The sequence below is a fragment of the Erinaceus europaeus genome, chromosome 15 (assembly GCF_950295315.1).
Source record: "Erinaceus europaeus chromosome 15, mEriEur2.1, whole genome shotgun sequence".
Classification (NCBI taxonomy): domain Eukaryota; kingdom Metazoa; phylum Chordata; class Mammalia; order Eulipotyphla; family Erinaceidae; genus Erinaceus; species Erinaceus europaeus.
The window spans coordinates 20,114,124-20,134,446 of record NC_080176.1 but is presented as its reverse complement, the minus strand read 5'-3'; the positions used below and the strand labels follow the sequence as shown (position 1 = coordinate 20,134,446).

At 42.5% G+C, this 20,323-nt stretch overlaps 1 protein-coding gene across 2 annotated transcripts; it reads right to left on the bottom strand.

The window, feature by feature from the left end:
- Window positions 1–335: 335 nt before the first annotated feature.
- On the bottom strand, window positions 336–15,114 carry ZNF713 (zinc finger protein 713). Of its 2 annotated transcripts, XM_060173126.1 has the most exons (5): window positions 14,857–15,114; window positions 11,644–11,737; window positions 7,873–7,999; window positions 5,734–5,826; window positions 336–2,206 (listed from the first exon to the last, which is right to left on the bottom strand). In XM_060173126.1, exons 1-5 carry the CDS (start codon window positions 14,997–14,999, stop codon window positions 1,149–1,151), a joined length of 1,515 nt encoding a protein of 504 aa, XP_060029109.1. In that variant the 5' UTR covers window positions 15,000–15,114; the 3' UTR covers window positions 336–1,148. The 2 variants fall into 2 exon arrangements, with proteins under 2 accessions (XP_060029109.1, XP_060029110.1); XM_060173127.1 differs by lacking the exon at window positions 14,857–15,114 and having other exon boundaries at window positions 11,644–13,822.
- Between the last annotated feature and the right edge of the window lie 5,209 nt (window positions 15,115–20,323).

The window sequence follows — 20,323 nt, the reverse complement described above, 5'->3', positions numbered from 1 at the left end:
ATTCACTACTCAAGAAGCTTTACCCCTGAAGGTGATGACTGGGGGCCTGAAGCTGGGTCATTGTGTATGGTAATGTGTACATTCATCCAGTTGTGTCACTGCCCAGACCCTTGATGAGATTACTTTTTTAAAAAAGATATTTATTTCATTTTAATGAGAGAGAGAGAGAGATACAGAGAGAATGACCAGAGCACTGTTCACCTCTGGTTTATGGTTGGGCTGGGGATTGAACCTGGGACCTCAGAGCCTCAGGCATGAAAGTATTTTTGCATAACCATTATGCTGTCTCCCCAACCCCGATGAGATTACTATTAAGATAACAAATACAACATTAAGAGTTTTAAGAATCTAGTTTAATGGAACTTCCACTTACCAAGCTGCCATAATTTGAACATTTAAAAAACTTCTTATTGAAAATGCTTAAATATATAGGTCATCAAAATGATCCTAGGATTCATAATACAAAAATAATGCAAGGTTTGCTAAAATAATAATGACAGATTATTGACATATCACATTTTCCAAATACACATAAATTTTTAGGCAGTACACCAATGGATTCTTTTTAGTTGCAGAAATATTCATACACATACACATAAATATGGGAAGTTGAATAAGTATAAATATAATATAAAACTCATAATTTCTATAAATAATGTTTCCTAGAAAATTCTGAGTCCCTTTAAAGAGAAATATTAAGTAAATGCTATAGTAAAAAATTAAAGGAAGTACACAAAAGGATGAAATTCTTTGAAATATTGTTCTTTTTTTGCTTATTTCAAATTTATATGACTGATTATATTAACCACTATCTTCTATAGCACCACAATACACAGAAATCTAAAAAACTTTACATAGTAAATCTTGCAGGTGAATATTCACATATTCACCTATAGTCTGGTCATTTAAAAAACGTTATTATGGAAGGTTCAAAACATGACTCTTACTACATTCTTGTTCATGAAATAAATTACTTTTTCTATAGTTCTCTTGGAACTATAAATGTTTTCCTGGGAATAGAATATGTTACAAATCTAAAGTAAAATGTTACTTGGTTTCTATGACACAAATGCATAGTCGCTGCTAGAAATAACATAATATTGAAAGGGATGAAAAGGTCTGACCAAAAATGTCCTACAATTATATATTCATATGGTTTCCCCCACATGAGTGATATGTTTCTGGATAAGAATAGAACTGTGGCTTAAAGTTTTCTCACATTTGTTATATTCACATAATTTCTCCCGAGTATGGATTTTCCTGTGTTGATTAAGATGTGCACTTTGGCTAAAGGCTTTCTCACATTCATTACATTTATATGGTTTCTCTCCTGTGTGAGTTCTCTCATGCTGATTAAGATGAGTTCTTTGACTAAAGGCCTTCCCACAGTAACCACATTCATAAGGTTTCTCTCCAGTATGAAGTCTATGATGTTCAGTAAGTGAAGTGATACGGCTAAAGGCTTTACCACATTGATTGCATTTATAAGGCTTCTCTCCAGTATGAATTCTCAGATGTTGAGTAAAAGAAGAATGTTGACGGAAGGCTTTCCCACATTCATTGCATATAAAAGGTTTTTCTCCTGTGTGAATCCTCTGATGTTGAATAAGATGTATTCTCTGACTGAATCTTTTCCCACATTCATCACATTTATAAGGTTTCTCTCCTGTTAGGGCTATTTGAGGTTGATTATGGGATGACTTGTGACTGAAAATCTTCCTACTTCCACTAGGTTTACCTTCAGTATGAATATTATTACTAAGAAAAATATGTTGATTAAATATTTTTCCACACTCATCATATTCATGGGGATTCTCTTTTACATAGTTCCCCTGACAATTAATGAATTCTGAACCATGTTTGATGCTATTTCCTTTTGTGTCAGAATTAAGGGGTATTTTAATTGAAGGGGTTTTCTGATGCATGATAAGATTTGAGTTCAGACTATAGCTTTTCCAAATTCTATTACATTCAAGACTTCTCTCTTGTGTAATATTTTTGTGGGCAGAAGATATTTGTCCTAAATTTCTCTGCTGGGTCTCTTGGTTAAATTCAAACTGGTAATCAAAGTCCCAGAATCCTCCTAAAATGGAATACCAGAAACTATCTCTTGTTGGTTTCCTTACAATTGTGTCACAACGTTGATTTTCATCAGAAATATTCTGGTTTGAAGATGAATTTCTGATTTCATGTCTGTTCTTCCCATCTGAAAGAAAGTAAGAACATACAAGTTCTTTCTGGTATATTTTACATTAAAAAATCATATGATGACTTATTAAGTGAAATGAGCTGACTGACAGAAATGCAGACAAGGCATTTATGTGATTGAAAGTTAGAAATAAGACCATATGGCAAGGTGAAAAACTACAAAAATACAGCAAAATGCAGCAAGTACAGAGAGAACTTTATTTATTTTTTTAAAATATTTTTTTATTGCCACTAGGGTTTTTCTTTTTCTTTCTTTTTTTTTGTATTTTATTTACTTTATTTTTGAGAGAGATGCAGACAGAGAAAGACACAGAGGCAAATATCAGAGTACTGCACAGCTCTGGCTTATTGTGGTGTGGGGGATTGAACCTGGGACTTTGGAGTCTCAGGCATGAGAGTCTCTTTGCTATAACCACTATGCTATCTACCCCCACCCCAGAGAGAATTTTAAAACATGTATGAACCATAAAAAAGAGACTATACAACCATTATTTAGGTTGTATAGTCTTAGGTCTGCATCCTGATGTGGAAGATATTAGAAGAACGACTACAACTAAAGAGATAGGTTTTATTTTTTTTTTTTTTTTTATTTTTTTTTTTTTTATTTTATTTTATTTTTTATTTTAGGAGGGGTACAACTCCACACAATTCCCACCGCCCAATCTCCATATCCCACCCCCTCCCCCGATAGCTTTCCCATTCTCTATCCCTCTGGGAGCATGGACCCAGGGTCATTGAGGGTTGCAGAAGGTAGAAGGTCTGGCTTCTGTAATTGCTTCCTCGCTGAACATGGGCGTTGACTGGTCGGTCCATACTCCCAGTCTGCCAAAGAGATAGGTTTTAGTTCATGACCTTATGAATCTCAGCAACAGGTCATTCTGTTGCAGTGCTAGCTATTTATGTACTTAAATGGGGTTTCTTCCTATTTTTAATCTCTTTAAAAAAAGGTAAAACTAACACAGTTGATCTTTGAAAAACATGTTTTTGAATAGTTCACAGCCATGTACATATCTATTTTCAAAAATAATATTTATTTATTCTCTTTTGTTGCCCTTGTTTTATTGTTGTAGTTATTATTGTTGTTGTTACTGATGTTGTTGTTGTTGGATAGGGTAGAGAGAAATGGAGAGAGGAGGGGGAGACAGAGAGGGGGGAGAAAGACACTTGCACACCTGCTTCACTGCCTGTGAAGCAACTCCCTTGCAGGTGGGGAGCTGGGGGCTTAAACTGGGATCCTTATGCTGGTCCTTATGCTTCACGCCACATGTGCTTAACTTGCTGTGCTACCGCCCAATTCCCTATTTTTATTTATTTTATGAGAGATACCAGGGCAATGATCAGTCACATGCAGTACTGAGGATTAAACCCTGAGGCTCACCTATGTCAAGAATGTGCTTTGACATTGAGCAAATATTAACAATATTATGAACTACTATACCTGTAAATAAGTAGAAACTTCAAATTATTTTTTGATGTGTGGTATTAGTAATATGTATCACATCTACAATGTTTTGCATCATACAAGGTAATATTGATGAAAAAGAAGACCCAAGGGTTTTTTTTTCCTTTTTTCCTCCAGTGTTATTGCTGGGTCTCTGTGCCTGCATTATGAATCCACTGCTCCTGGAAGCTATTTTTTCCCTTTTTGCTGTCCTTGTTGTTTATCATTGTTGTTGTTACTGCTGTTGTTGATAGATAGGACAAAGAGAAATTGAGAGTCGAGGGGAAGACAGAGAGGAGGAGAGAAAGACACCTGCTGACCTGCTTCACTGCTTGTAAAGTGACCCTTCTGCAGGTGGTGCACCGGAGGCTTGAACCACGATTTCTATACTGTTCCTTGCACTTTGCGCCAGGTGTGTTTAACCTGCTGCACTACCACCTGCCCCCCCCCCCCCCGCAAATGTAAGAGTAGCATAAAGACTAATTAGAACTATAGAAAGCAAGTCAAAAATGAAATATGGAGGAGTGGGTTAAGAGCACGGGGCGCAAAGCACAAGGACCTGCTTAAGGATCCCTGTTCGAGCCCCTGGCTCCCCACCTGCAGGGGAGTCGCTTCACAGGGGGTGAAGCAGGTCTGCAAGTGTCTATCTTTCTCTCCCCCTCTTTGTCTTCCCCTCCTCTCTCCATTTTTCTCTGTCTTATCCAACAATGATGACATCAACAACAACAATAATAACTATAACAATAAAACAACAAGGACAACAAAAGGGAATAAATAAATATTTAAAAAAAATGAAATATGGGGCTGGGGAGACAGCATAATGGTTATGCAAAAGACTTTCAACCCTGAGTCTCTGAGATCCCAGGTTCAACCCTTTGTACCACCATAAGTGGAGCTGAGCAGTACTCTGGTGTCAGAGAAAAAAGTAAAGAGAAAACAATGGGGCAGGGGTAGATAGCATAATGGTTATGCATAGAGACTCTCAAGCCTGAAGCTCTAAAGTTCCAGGTTCAATCCCCCACAGTATCATAGGCCAGAACTGAGCAGTGCTCTGGTAAGTAAATAAATAGAATAAAATAACATTGATGTAGGTACTGATAATTCATCTTATCAAACATAATCATTACTACATACAAATGTAGTACAGTATTATAAATGTATTTTCTCTTATCATTTTCTTAATAACTTCTTTTATATAATTTGTATTATAGTAATAGTAATAATATAGCATATAATAAAATACATGCTAATAGGATTTTTTTTCATTATTGGGGAGAGTAATGGTTTACAGTTAACAGTAAAATACAACAGTTTATACAAGTGTAATATTTCCCAGTTTTCCACATAACAATTCAACCCCCTCTAGGTCCTCTTCTGCCATCATGTTCCAGGACCTGAACCATCCCCCACCCCATAATCTTACTTTGGTGCTATACGCCAAATAATTGGCTGTTTTTATTGATATAGACTCCATTTACTAGCAGACTATTAGTAGTTAAGTTTTTTGGTCAAAAAAAAAAAAAAAGAAAAAACTACTAGCAACAATCACTAAATTCAGTATATAAAATCAGTATCTTCAGGGGCAGAGAGCATAATGGTTATGCAAACAGAATTTCATGCCTGAGGCTCCTAAGTCCCAGGTTCAATCTTCCCTGCACCAGCATAAGCCAGAGTTGAGCAGTGCTCTGGTTTAAAAAAAAAAAAAAATCAGTATCCACAAATCTGTGGCATGTCAGAGAAAAAGGAAATCAAGGAATGAATAAAATTAAATGAGTTCCACTTTCTAGAAAGGGCCAATATTACACAAGTTAACAATGTGCAAGGACCCAGATTTGACTGCCTGGTCCCCAACTGCAGGGGGAAGATCTGCAAGTGGTGAAGCAGGGCTGCAGGTGTCTCTCCCTCACTTTCCCTGTCTATCTCCCCCTTCTCTCTCAATTTCTGACGGTCTCTATCCAATAAATAAAGATAATAAAAGCAAAGAGATTTTAAACAAGAAATTTAAAATGGGCTCTGTATCCCCTAAATCTACAGGGTAATGTTTGATTCTTTCCCTTAACTCAGCCCCCAGTCTTGCCTCTCACCTGGATGACTGTCCACGGGGCTGTTTCTTTTCAATGTCCACTGCTCCTCTTGTTCCAACTGAGTGATCACCTCTGGCTTGTACAGCTGTTGCCCTATTTGTGAGAAAAAAAAAATATGTTGAAGGGTTTTACAGAGGAAATACACAGCTCTCAGAACTCATTCCCAACCTGGTAGGTCTTTAAGAGCCTCTGTGTAGTGAGGCAAGGAGACCCAGGAGTCTTCCCCACAGTGTCTGGTTCACTACAGGGTGTTCCACACACACCTGGGGAGGCCATGGTCTCTGGCACTTTAAACTTTATTCAGGAAAATGAAAACATGCCTGCAGACATATGAGCCATTCAAACATCAGGAACAATTGTTGGGGAAGCTGGGCCCCTTTTATTCTGACCTGTCTACCTGGAGTGAAATTTTATTTATTTGTTTTTATTTTTTTACCTGAGCACTGCTCAGTTCTGGTTTATGGTGGCGATACGAGAATCCGGCATGAAGCCCAGCCAGTCTATCTTGGCGTTACTCTCGATCGCACCCTGTCATTTCACAAACATCTCATAAAAACTGCAGCAAAAGTGGGCGCGAGGAATAACATCATTGCAAGTCTGGCCAGCTCCTCATGGGGCGCGAGCGCTTCCACACTACGATCATCATCTCTGGCATTATGCTATTCCACTGCAGAATACTGTGCCCCAGTATGGTTCCGTAGCCCCCATGTCCACTTGGTCGATTCCAAATTATATTCCTCCATGAGGATAATTTCTGGAACCATCCGTTCCACCCCGGTTCCATGGCTGCCAGTTCTTAGCAACATCGCCCCGCCAGATATTCGTCGGGATGCGGCATCATCTAAGTTCATTTCCCACGTCTACGCTCGACCGGACCTGCCAATATACGCGGATATCTTCACCCACCCTGTCCAACGCTTGACGTCTCGTCACCCAATCTGGTCCCCTACGCCTACACTGAACTTCTCTGTTCCAGTCTCTTGGAAACAGAGTTGGCAGTCAGCTGAGGTCAAGAAGAAACACCTCATCACAGACCCCTGCAAGCGTCAACCCGGCTTTGATCTAGCCCGTTATGATTGGGCCCTCCTCAATCGCTATCGAACAGGCCATGGCCGGTGCGCCGCTATGTTCCATCGCTGGGGAGCCAGAGACGACCCGAACTGCCCCTGCGGCTCCAGACAGACTATGACCCACATAGTCAACGACTACCACCTCTCCAGATTCAAAGGAGGTCTCGAAACTTTACATCAGGCTCAACCTGACGCTGTTGACTGGCTACGGAAGAAGGGCAAACGCTAGAAGAAGAAGTGGTGACTGAACCTGGGACTTTGGAGCCTCAGGCATGAGAGTCCGTTTGTATAAACATTGTGCTATCTACTCCCGCCCCCTGGAGTGAACTTCTCACTGGTCTGTTTAAACGACCTGACTCTTCTATTGGTCCTTCCCTCCAGGTGAGAGTTTCTCAGGGCTGTCTTCTTCTTTTCTAAGCCACATCTGACATCCCCTTTGGGTGTTCTCTTAAAACACTCCTCACTCTTTCCTGGTCACCAAAGTCCTGGGCTTTAAGGCCCTCAGAGTCCTAATCTTTCCTAATATTTGGGTTTGGAAAGGAAAGGTGCCAGAGGCAGTCAAGCCAAGCTGCCCATCTCCAATTCAACAAAGACCTTTTACCTGTGAAAGAACAGGAAACAAAGGTCTCTGTTTCTTCTTTGTTTTTTAAATATTTATTTATTCCCTTTTGGTGCCCTTGTTGTAGTTATTATTGTTGTTATTGATGTCATTTTTGTTGATGTCGTTGTTGTTGGATAGGACAGACAGAAATGGAGAGAGGAGAGGAAGACAGAGAGAGAGAAAGATAGACACCTGCAGACCTGCTTCACTGCCTGTAAAGTGACTCCCCTGCAGGTGGGGAGCTGGGGGCTCGAACCGGGATCTTTATGCCAGTCCTTGCGCTTTGCGCCAAGTGCGCTTAACCCACTGTGCTACCACCCAACTCCCAGGTTTCTGTTTCTAAAAACAGATGGGGATTCTTTGAAGTGATAGAAATCCACTTACTTTGGAGGTTTGGAGGTTTTCACTACTTGAGGAAATGAATTTACTAGAATGGCTCTTGGCTTCACAGGGATGCCTTATCCTTACCCAGCGCGACCAGATTCCTATAGTTCTCCAGCATCACATCCCGGTAGAGACTCTTCTGAGCAGGGTACAGCTGCTCCCACTCTTCCCTGGTGAAATCCACAGCCACATCCTGAAATGTCAGGGATTCCTGAAACATCAAGCATACTTTTTTTTCTTTTGCCAGAAATCAGTTTTTTTTTTTTTTGGGGGGGGGGAAGGGAGCGGGTAGGCAGGGGATGGCCAAGGATTTGTAGTAACAAAGGGCAGCCTGCTGAAGGAATTGTGGTGAGATCTGTCAGAGAAGTGAGGCCAGATTTCATATAGATCAAAAGGCAGGCAGTCAGTAGTTGCTTTCAAGTCTTCCAACTTGTCCTAGAGGAAATACTTAACATCATCATCGAAGTAATTAAAAAAAAAAAAAATCTCTATGGAAAAAAAATCCATGCTGTAAGATTTCAGGAATGAAAGAAGTCAAGACAGGCTGAAATAGCTGAAGATGGTTGGTTGGTGGATAATATGTTGATCTTTAAAAATATTTTTTTTGCCTTTTTTTTTTTGCCTCCAGGGTTATCACTGGGGCTCAGTGCCCGCACTACAAATCCACAGCTCCTGTGGCCATTTTTTTCTAATTTTTGAGAGAGGAGGGAAAGACAGAGAGAAAGACACCTGCAGACCTGCTTCACGGCTTGTGAAGTGACCCCCCTGCAGGTGGAGAGCTGGGGGCTCAAACTGGGATCCTGAGCGGGTTGTTGCGCTTCAAATAGTGTGTGCTTAACCCAGTGCGCAACCCCCTCTACCATGCCCTAACTGCAATGGGTTAAAAAAAAAAAAAAAAAAAAGCAACAAGGGTAAATAGCATGAGAGTAGAAAGTTCACAATGGATGCATGTTGGTATCAGTAAAAAAAAAAAAAAAAAAGAAAAAAAAAGAAAAAAGCCTTATTATAGGGAAGAATTTTTTTTAAATAGTATAGTTTATTTTGGATAGAGACTGAGAGAAGTTGAGAGGGAAGAGGGATATAGGCAGTGAGAGACAGAGACACCTACAGCACTATTTCACTGCTTGTGAAGCTTCTCCCCTGCAGATGGAGACCTGGGACTTGAACCCGGGTTCCTGAGCATGGTAATGTGTGCACTCAGCTAGGTGCTGCACTACCCGGCCCAGGAACTTCTTTTAAAAAAATTTTTAATGGGCCACCGGGGACTAAACCCAGGGCCTCATTCATACATCTGTCATGCCACTGAGCAGCCACCCCAGAAACCAAGTTTTCAGTTTCTTGAGAGAGAACAGAGAGACAGAGACTGAGAGAGACAGAGAAAGGAGACGCCAAAACACCTCTCCACTATCCCTGGATTCCCTTGGTATGATGTCACTGATCATGCTCCCAGTGGTGTGTGGGCTAGAACCCAGAACCTCAGGCACAGTAAGACATGTCTCTACGAGGTGAGTGATCTACTGGCCACACTAGTAATGAAACTGCAAACAAAAAGACACGTGAGCTTTAAATCTCTGACTTTGTCAACATGTCTGAAATTATCTTTCTGCTCTAAGAGACACAGTTCAGGCTCAGACACATATGCACATGATTCATTTACACAACCCTTCCCTTCATTCCTTAACACCCCTCCCCACCCCCAAATACCTCTCATTTTAAGTAAGTCATTATTGTTTATTAAACCAGTTTAATAGGTCAACCTTGTCAGACAAAGTAAGGATTATAAAAGCTGAATGAGGGCAAAGACTGGTATACTTTGATGACTCTGTAGTCACTACCAGGCCACCCCATCACCTGGGGCCCTAGTCAGGGAGTCCTGGGATTCCCACACAGACATGATGGACCTAGACCTCTAATAGATCCCTCTTGCTACTGTCACTGGTCATCTCCATCAGGAACAACATAATGGATCCCTTTGTGGGCCCCTATAGGACTTTGCTCTCAATGTAGATCGACGATGGTAGGGACTGTTCCTTTCTCCAAAGGGAGGTTGGACAACATACTCTACCTATCACCCGAGGAAGATGGGTCCTGAAATGAGTGCAGCCTGGAATGTTCCTAGTCGTGACCACGAATGCGAGCTCAGACCTACAGTGATGCGGAGGTTACATAGGCTCCTGTGCTGAATATGGGCCCCAGATCAAATCGATGGAGTTTAGAGTTAACAATATTTATACACTTTTCCCATAATTGGGAGCTACTCTCTTCCCTGATCCAGCTTTGTAGTCCTTTTTCCAACTATGACACCATCTCCCCAGACAATAACTTGGATCCACCTGCATATTAGACGTCAGGCGAAGGCAAAAACTAGTAAAGTCATGGGCCCCTTGGAATATACCTAAGACAGACCTACTAGCTTTTTCCAAAATAGAGACCTCAAATCTTCATCTGCAATATTCTTGCCTTTAGGTTCATGGTTAGTCAACAGTTTGTTCTGCTTTATATCTTTTTTTTTTTTCTGCTTTATATGTTAACTCTTTTTTCAGTGATCAGGTTCCAGATGCTACCATGATGCCAACCTGACTCCCCTGGGCAGGTGACCTCACCATGTGTCCTGGAGTCCCACTTCCCTAGAGCCCTGTCCCACTAGGGAAGGGAGAAACAGGCTGGGAGTATGGATTGACCTGCCAATGTCCATGTTCAGTGGGAAAGCAATTACAGAAGCCAGACCTCCCACTTTCTGCACCCTATAATGATTCTGGGTCCATGCTCCCAGAGGGATAAAGAATAGGAAAGATTTCATGGGACAGGCTGGGATAGGGAGTCCTGGTGGTATGAACTGTATGGAATTGTACCCCTCTTAGCCTATGGTCTTGTTGACAGTTTCATTTTATAAATAAAATTTTTAAAAAATACGAGAAGATAACATATTTCCTTTTGATCAAATTCACTTACATCATTAAATGTAGACGAACTTTGCCGCTTTAAAAAAATATCAGTTTTTTGTTTATTTTGGGAGAAATAAAGTGATTATTTATGACAAAACAACAACAACAACAACAAAACATTAGAACAGTCTGCTAAGTCCTAGCTATACTGGGTTAAAAATTAAATAACTCGTCAGTTCTTAAGAGTAAATAGTAGCGGGGCCAGGTGGTGGCACACCTGGTTGAGAGCACATGTTACAATGCAGAAGGACCCACGTTCAAGCCCCTGGTTCCCACCTGTAGGGGAGAAGTTTCATGAGCAGTTCTTCTTCTTCTAGCGTTTGCCCTTCTTCCGTAGCCAGTCATGAGCAGTGAAGCAGGGCTGCAGGCCTCTTTCTCTTTCCTCTCTGTTATTCTTCCCTCTCAATTTCTCTCTGTCTCTATCCCATAAATAATAAATTTTTAAAAAAAGAATAATAGGTGGTATTTCATCTAAGTGTTTTGTTTTGTTTTTGTCCTACATTAGGATTCAGTAATTTAATGACCATATTGGGGTTTTATTATCTTATCTTGATAACATATTTTCCTAAAATCCACTTAAATTCGGTGATGGAGGTAATTCAGAGGCGAGTTACCGGGCAGCATTCCCTGTTGATAAGAGGAATCACAAGTGTTTAGATTCTGGTGAGCTGTCTAAATGGATGGTTAGGAAACGATAGTTCCTTTAGTCTCCTTTATGGTATCTTAGATAGTTGTGAATCCACAATCTGGCAAAAATGCTGGAAGCAAAAGTAGAAAGGGGTATGTATGGTGAGCAGGAAAAGTCAGGAGTCACAAGAGTCTTCTGGGCTCTGGATTGTAAAACTGAAAGTTGTTTTTACAGTCTAAAAGAGCGTAATAGCATGTCAGAGGAGAGTAAACACGCACTTACCTGGGACCTGGCTCTCTGTGATCCAGCACGGGTTTTCCTCTCCTCTATCCTTCCCTTCTGGGGAAGCCTAGCACCCTGGGCAGGCATGACTTGGCTAAAGAAAAGCAGCAGATTGTCAATACGAGACGCGAGGGTTGACTCAGATCTTAGAACTTTTTCTTCCTGTGGACAACTTAGAGAACTCCTGTCCAAAGGGGTAGATGACTGAACCACAAGATTTTTACTCTTCTATTACACTGATAATTTATTTTTACTTCTGTGGAGCCAGGGCCTTATACATGTGTCATTTCACTGTCCAGGACCACTTTTTCATTCAGAGGGAGAGAGAGAAAAAAAAACAAAACCGAGGGAAGGTGAGACACAACAGCATAGGAGTTTCCTCAGGCGAATCTCCCAAGTGGTTCCAGGGTTTGAATAGGGGCCACACCTGTGGCAAAGACACAAGTCCTACGCAACAAGCTACTTCCCTGGCCCTTCATTGAGAAACGTAATACAGAACTTCCCCAGGATAAAAGGACTTACTATGGCATATGGGAAACTCAAGACTCCAAATGATCCTACTGGTGAGTGGGGCGGGGGGGGGGGGGGGGAGCAGAGGGTACAGATTACTCAGGTGAGTTGATACCAACAACATATGCTGAGGGCTTAATTTTGCCCCTATGAGGATAAATTCACTTCTATACTTAAACTCCAGATATTTCTCAAAAAATAATCCTTCCAGCATAAAATGAAAAATTCACTCCCCCCTTTTTCAAATAATTTTATCTGGGGGATAAATTTTCCCACCTCCCTATCACAGGAATCTGCGCAACATTCTCACCCCTAATTCAGGTCCACTACCATGCATGGGGACCCCAACATCCTCTCTACTCTCCCCCCCCACCCCCACCCCCCAGAATCCTCTGCTTTGGTGCAGTACATTACCCTGAAGTTCAAGTCTCACCCTGTGTTTTCTTTTTCTTTTCTTCTTTTTTTAAAAATTTCTTTATTGGGGGATTAATGTTTTCCATTCGACAGTAAATACAATAGTTTGTACATGCATCACACTTCCCAGTTTTCCATATAACACTACAACCCTCATGGTTTCCTTTTCTGTCTCTGTTCCTTTTCTTTCTTTTTTTAAATTGGACAGAGACAGAGAGAAATTGAGAGGGGAAGGGGAGGTAGAGAGGGAGAGAGCCAGAGAGATACTTGCAGCCCTGCTTCACCACTAGTAAAGCTTTTCCCCTGCAGGTAGGGACCAGGGGCTTGAACCTGGGTCCTTAAGCACTATAGTGTGTGCACTTAACCAGCTGTACCACTGCCTAGTCTCTGTCCCTGTTCCTTAAGTGAGATCATGCAGTATTCATTGTTCTCTCTCTCTTTTAAATTTTTTTAGCACTTTTCTTCTTGAATATCCAGATTTAGCCTGCCATCAAGAATGGCTATACCTCTTTGTTGTTCTTTTTTGAAAAAATTTTAAAATATTTATTTATTTATTTTCCCTTTTGTTGCCCTTGTTGTTGAGTTATTATTGTTGTTATTGATGTCATCGTTGTTGGATAGGACAGAGAATTGGAGAGAGGAGGGGAAGAGAGGGGGAGAGAAAGACAGACACCTGCAGACCTGCTTCACCGCCTGTGAATGGACTCCCCTGCAGGTGGGGAGCCGGGGGCTCGAACTGGGCTTGAACCAGGATCCTTACGCCGGTCCTTGTGTTTCTAGCCATGTGCACTTAACCTGCTACGCTACTGGGTGACTCCCACCTCTTTGCTGTTCTTAAGTAACAGTGCTTTTGTTTTGTTTGTTGGTTTGTTTTGTTTTCTACCAGAACACTGCTCAGCTCTGGCTTATAATGGTGCAGGGGATTGAACGTGGAAGTTCCGAGCCTCAGGCATGAGTCTCTTTGCATAACCATTAGGCCATCTACCCCTGCTCCAAATCACCAGTTCTTAACACTGTCAAACCTTTGTTCTATTCTAGCCTGATAGCAGCTGTCAGTCCCTCAAACCTAGTCACTATGAGGTATGAAAGATACCTCATCTCAGGTGGGAGTTGGAGTATGTGGACACCTACATAAAAGTATTACTTTTAAGCGCACATGGTACAAAGGGCAAGGATCCTGGTTTGAGCCCCCCTGGCTCCCCACCTGAAGGGGGGAGTCACTTCACAAGTAGTGAAGCAGGTCTGCAGGTGTCTATCTTTCTCTCCCCCTCTCTGTCTTCCCCTCCTCTCTCCATTTCTCTCTGTCCTATCCAGCAACGACACCAATAACAACAACAACAATAATAACCACAACAATGATAAAACAACAAGGACAACAAAAAGGAAAATAAATAAGTAAATAAAGAAAATATTAAGAAAAAAGCATCACTTCCAAAGTAATGCCTTTTCCTGCAAGACTGAGAGCCAGAGGCTTCTGAAAGTAGCTCTTATTTTTTGCCCCCTCCAGATTCACAATCCTGGGCTCTTTCTAGTACAAGCCAAAGTCCTTCTTGGTACTTTCCTCATCCCTTTCTCTAAATCTCATCCCCCTACTTCTCATAATGTTTATTTTAATTCCTATGTTATGAAGAAAAGCAAAAAAAAATTTATTTTTCTACTTGCAAGCTATGAATAATTTTTATTTCATTTTATTGGATATAGACAGAGAAACTGAGATGGAAAGGGGAGACTGAGAAGAAGACAGAGAGAGAGAGAGATACCTACAGCCCTGCTCCAACCACTTGTGAAGCTTTCCTCCTGCAGATGAGGACCAGGCACTTAAACCTGGGTCTTTATGCACGGCAACATGTGCTCCAGAGAGTACATCATTGCCTAGTTTCTGTATAAGTCTTCATACAAAACGCAAAGGTATGTGGACTTTTCAGACAAGTCTTTTTCCAATAAGTACTCGTGAGAGCCTGGAAAATAACAAATCCTTTAACTGTTTAGGAAGTCCATAGTTAACAGTCACTTCAGAATAAGGATGACACTGAGATGAACGGTTTTCCCTTTCACTCTAGCTGTTCGGAAAGTCTAACTTACTGCTAAACACACACACACACACAAACACACACACACAGACACACACACACACACACACACACACACGGGCTAGGTAGTGGAACACCAGAGAGCACACATTACTGTGCAATAACAACAACTTGGGTTCAAGCTGGGTGGTGGTGTACTGGGTTGACAGCACACATCATCCATTTGCAAGGACCTGGGTTCAAGCCCCCGGGCTCTCACTTGCAGAGGGGAAGCTTCTTGAGTGGTGAAGCAGTGCTTACAGGTCTCTCTCTCTTCCTTTCTAAATCTCCTCTTCTCTCAATTTCTCTCTGTCTTGTCAAATGAAAGTAATAAGAGAAATTTATTTTGAGGGTAGACAGCATAATAGTTATGCAAACAGACTCTCATGCCTGAGGCTTCAAAGTCCCAGGTTCAATCCCCCACACCACCATAAGCCAGAGCTGAGCAGTGCTCTGGTAGAAAAAGAAAGAAAGAAAGAAAGAAAGAAAGAAAGAAAGAAAGAAAGAAAGAAAGAGAAGTTTATTTTAAAAATACAATATTGTAAAATTTGGGACAAAATGGACCAAACTGTAGGTTGCTACACTAACTGAGTAATCAAAGAGATGAAAGACACAACTACTGAGTGGTTTCACTTGTTTGTGGAATACAGATAACTAAAGTAAATGAACTTACGGAAAATAAAAATAGGGAGCTGGGTGGTAGTGCAGCGGGTTAAGCACACATGGCACAAATCGCAAGGGCTGGCGTGAGGATCCCGGTTGGAGCCCCAGCTCCCCACCTACAGAGGGGTTGCTTCATGGGTGGTGAAGCAGGTCTGCAGGTGTCTATCTTTCTCTCCTCCTTTCTGTCCTCCCCTCCTCTCTCGATTTCTCTCTGTCCTATCCCTCAACAACAACAGCTATGACAACAATAACAACTACAACAAGTGCAACAACAAGGGTAATAAAAATGGCCTCCAGGAGCAGTGGATTCATAGTGCAGGCACTGAGCCCAGCGATAACCCTGGAAGCAAAAAAGGAAAAGAAAAGAAAAGAAAAGAAAAGAAAGATAAACTGTGTCTTGGACTTTGGAAAAACCACAGTGGTCATCAAAAAGGAAGTGTGGGGAGTCGGGCTGTAGCGCAGCGGGTTAAGCGCAGGTGGCGCAAAGCACAAGGACCGGCATAAGGATCCCGGTTCGAACCCCGGCTCCCCACCTGCAGGGGCGTCGCTTCACAGGCGTCTATCTTTCTTTCCTCCTCTCTGTCTTCCCCTCCTCTCTCCATTTCTCTCTGTCCTATCCAACAACGACAACAACAATAATAACTACAACAATAAAACAACAAGGGCAACAAAAGGGAATAAATAAATAAATAAATAAAAAAGGAAGTGTGAGGTACACAGAACTGCGCTGGTAGGCATGGTGAGTTGCACATACATACACGAGTATAAAGCTATACCCTTGAAATCCTGTACTGTTGTGAGCTACTGTAAAATCAGTAACAATGAAAAACTAAAAATATAAAAGCATGAAACAAAGCTGGTAATCACCAGGAGTTACAAAGGAGCTCCTGGGGAGGGGGATTAGGTCATGGTGCACTTGGTTGAATGCACAAGATCTCGGGTTAGGGGCCAGGTGGTGGCATACCTGGTTGAGCACACATGTTACAATGCACAAGGACCCAGGATCAAGTCCTCAGTCCCCACCAGCAGGGGAATAAGCTTCACAAGTGGTGAAGCAGGGCTGCAGGCATCTCTCTCTCCCTCTCTAGCTCCCCCTTCCTCTCAATTTCTGGCTGTCTCTATCCAATAAATAAGTAAATAAATAAATAAATATAACAAACACTAAATAGAGAGCCCCTGCTCCCTACCTGCAGGGAAGAAGCTTCACAAGTGGTGAAGCAATGCTGTGGGTGTCTTTTTTCCCTCTTTCTTTGTCTCTCTTCCACTCCCCTCTCAATTTCTCTCTGTCCTATCTAAAAAATAAATAAAGAAGGAGAAGGAGGAGGAGGAGAAGGGGAAGGAGAAGAGGAAAAAGAAGGAGGAGGAGGGAGTCGGGTGGTAGTGCAGCGGGTTAAGCGCAGGTCGCAGGTCGTGTGACCCGCAAGGACTCACATAAGGATCCCAGTTGGAGCCCCCGGCTCCCCACCTGCGGGGGGGGGGGGGGTCCCTTCACAGGCCGTAGAAGCAGGTCTGCAGGTGTCTGTCTTTCTCTCCCTCTCTCTGTCTTCCCCTTCTCTCCCCTCCTCTCTCCATTTCTCTCTGTCCTAACAACGATGACATCAATAACTACAACAACAATAAAAAAACAAGGGCAACAAAAGGGAAAATAAACAAAAAAAAAAAAAAAAAAAGGAGGAGGAGAAGGAAGAGAAGAGTGGGAGGAGCTTCCTAGAGTGTTCAGAGCAAACATGACCCCATGACATTTGGCTTTCAGGCTTCTTGCCTCTAGAACTGTGGGAGCAAATATCTGTTGCTAACACAAAAAGTCTTTCTCAGTTGTGTAATTGGTGCCTTTCCCCCAACACAATTTGTAAAATTAGTACAAAAGTCTTATCTTGTTAGGCTAATTAAAAAATATCTTTGCCTTGCTTTTCTTTCTTTCTTTCTCTCTTTCTTTCTTTTTTTTTTTTTTTTGCCTCCAGGGTTATCACTGGGGCTCAGTGCCTGCACCATGAATCCACTGCTCCTGGAGGCCATTTTTTCCCCCTTTTGTTGCCCTTGTTGTTGTAGCTTTGTTGTGGTTATTATTGTTATTGTTGATGTCGTTCGTTGTTGGATAGGACAGAGAGAAATGGAGAGGGGAGGGGAAGACAGAGAGGGGGAGAGAAAGACAGACACCTGCAGACCTGCTTCACTGCCTGTGAAGCGACTCCCCTGCAGGTGGGGAGCCGGGGGCTCAAACCGGGATCCTTTCGCTGGTCCTTGCGCCTTGCGCCATGTGCGCTTAACCCGCTTCGCTACCGCCTGACCCCCAATTTTAAGTTTAAAAAAAATTTTTTAAAATATTTATTTATTTTCCCTTTTGTTACCCTTGTTGTTTTTCATTGTTGTTGTAGTTATTATTATTGTTGTTATTGATGTCATCCTTGTTGGATAGGACAGAGAGAAATGGAGAGAGGAGGGGAGACAGAGAAGAGGAGAGAAAGACAGACACCTGCAGACCTGCTTCACCGCCTGTGAAGCGACTCCCCTGCAGGTGGGGAGCCGGAGCCTCGAACCGGGGTCCTTATGCCGGTCCCTGTGCTTCGTGCCATGTGCTTAACCCACTGCGCCGCCGCCCGACTCCCCAATTTTAAGTTTTTTAAAAGGATTATATGTCAGGGCTGGTAGTGGTGAACCCAGTTGAGCACACACATTACCAAGTGCAAGGACTTGTGTGCAAACCCCTGGGCTCCCTAGGAAGCTTCGTGGGTGGTGAAGCAGTGCTGCAGGCACCTCTCTCCCTCCCTATCTTCTCTTCCCCTCTCAATTTCTCCCTTTCCTATAAAAAATAATAAAGAAAGAAAGAAAGAAAGAAAGAAAGAAAGAAAGGGAGGGAGGGAGAAAGAATAAAAGGGCGGCTGGGAGTGGTGAATTTGTAATGTAGACACTGAGCCCCAGTTATAACACTGGTGGCAGTTAAAAAAGGGAGGGGATCATATGTCAAATGACATAATTAGGAGAATTTGCTCTGCCATATATTTTAAAAACATTGTTTAAATTGAGACCAAATGGTCTCTGTACAAACTGAGCAGTAAGATCCAGAAGCAGACATGGGTGTATACATACCTGCATGGTGTAATCAAAGCGTCATTGCAATTTGATAGGAACATAATTCAGCCAGTGGACATATAGCAGAGAGACATATCCCTACACCTCTCAAACACTTTATCACAAAGCAATACCCAACAAAAATGGTCATAAATGTAAAAAAAAGGTTTTCTGTAACCTAAAAATGGAGAGAGAGAGAGAGAGAGAGAGAGAGAGAGGCAGAAACACACAATGAAAGAGACCACAGCACTGAAGCTTTCTTCAACCCGTTGGAGATCAGGTTTGAACCCGAGTCTCTCAATGACAAAGCAGCATACTAAGCACACTATTTTGGCATATATTATTTAAAAAAAAAAAAAGTTTTCCCTAGAACTCTGGCTCAGAGCTCTGGCTTACGGTGGTGCAGAGGACAGAAACTGAGAATGAATTCAGAGTCTCAGGCATGCAAGTCTTTTAAATAGGCATATATTTTAAAGATTATATTTAATAATTTTTAAAGTATAAGAAAATAAAGATGTCTTTTAAAATGTTGAGCCGTAAATTGACACACCCATGTCTAGATGTAAAAAAAAAAAAAGAGAGAGAGAGAGAAAGAAAGAAACTACTTTATGGGAATTGGGCGGTAGTGCAGTGGGTTAAGTGCAGGTGGCGCAAAGCGCAAGGACTGGCGTAAGGATCCTGGTTCGAGCCCCCAGCTCCCCACCTGCAGGGGTGGTGAAGCAGGTCTGCAGGTGTCTGTCTTTCTCTCCCCCTCTCTGTCTTCCTTTCCTCTCTCCATTTCTCTGTGTCCTATCCAACAACGACAACAACAATAATAACTACAATCAAACAAGGGCAACAAAAGGAAAAATAAACAAAAAAATTAAAAATAATAATAAATGAAGAAATAAAAAAGAAACGACTTTATTCTTCTAGTCTCAAAGCGGTCAGATGCTGTTGGGGACCCGGGATCACAATGCCGGTCGGGCTGCCCGCCACGCCCTCCGCGCACTCACCGTCTGCACCTGGGGCGCCGGGGCGGCCCCGCCCCCTGACGCCGCTGCGGCCCGAGGCGGGAAAGCGCGAGGCCCAGGTGCCTGAGCCAGTGACACCGAGACCGCGCGCCGGGAGCTGGGAGAACCGCTGGGCCCGCGGGGCTCGGGATAAAGCGGCTCGGCAATGGCGGCGCCTCGGCGCTGACTTCGGGTCCCAGATGCGCATGCGCCGCGGCGCCCTGGGTCCCGCTTCCCAGAGGCCGGCCCGCGTCTCCCTCAGCTCCAGCCCCGGGTGGGTTCATGTTCAGAGAAGGCAGAGGAGGGCGGGCAAGGTCCCTTCCAAAGCCCCTGTCAATCAGAAATGTTGGATGGTCTCTATAGAACAGTCTCTGTGGCTCCACTCCCGCCCCCGCCAAGTTTTTACTGGACCTTTTATATTGTCAATACACAGGAAAAGAGCATAAGCGCTCCAATACAGGTAAGGCCACATTCAATTGAGAGAACCTGAAGAAATGAAGTACTATCTGGGGCTTGTTTCCTAGGAGGCGATTAAATGGTTTCAAAGAGGCCACAAATGAAAAGCACATCTTTTCCTCTTATTTTCTGTAACTAGAGAAAAGGCCAATTCAGGAATATTAATTCCATTTCAGGAATATTTGTCCTAACACTTATTTAACACTGTTCTTTTGTCTATTTATTTTGTATTTTTATTTATTTTAGAGAGACAGAAATTGAAAGGGAAAGGTAAAGAGAGAGAGAATGGATCGGAGCATTATCACGCACATGCAATGTCTTTTGAGAAACAATGCACTCAATCGGATACCCATCACCCAGCCTTTTAAGTTGGTTAGCTTTTCAAAGAATATTTATACTCAGACTCCTCAACAAAGTCCCCCACCATCTACTTAGATAAGCAAATAAATCACAATTGTGAGTTGAGGCCACACATAGGAGATATGGCAAAAAGAATTCCCCCAGCTG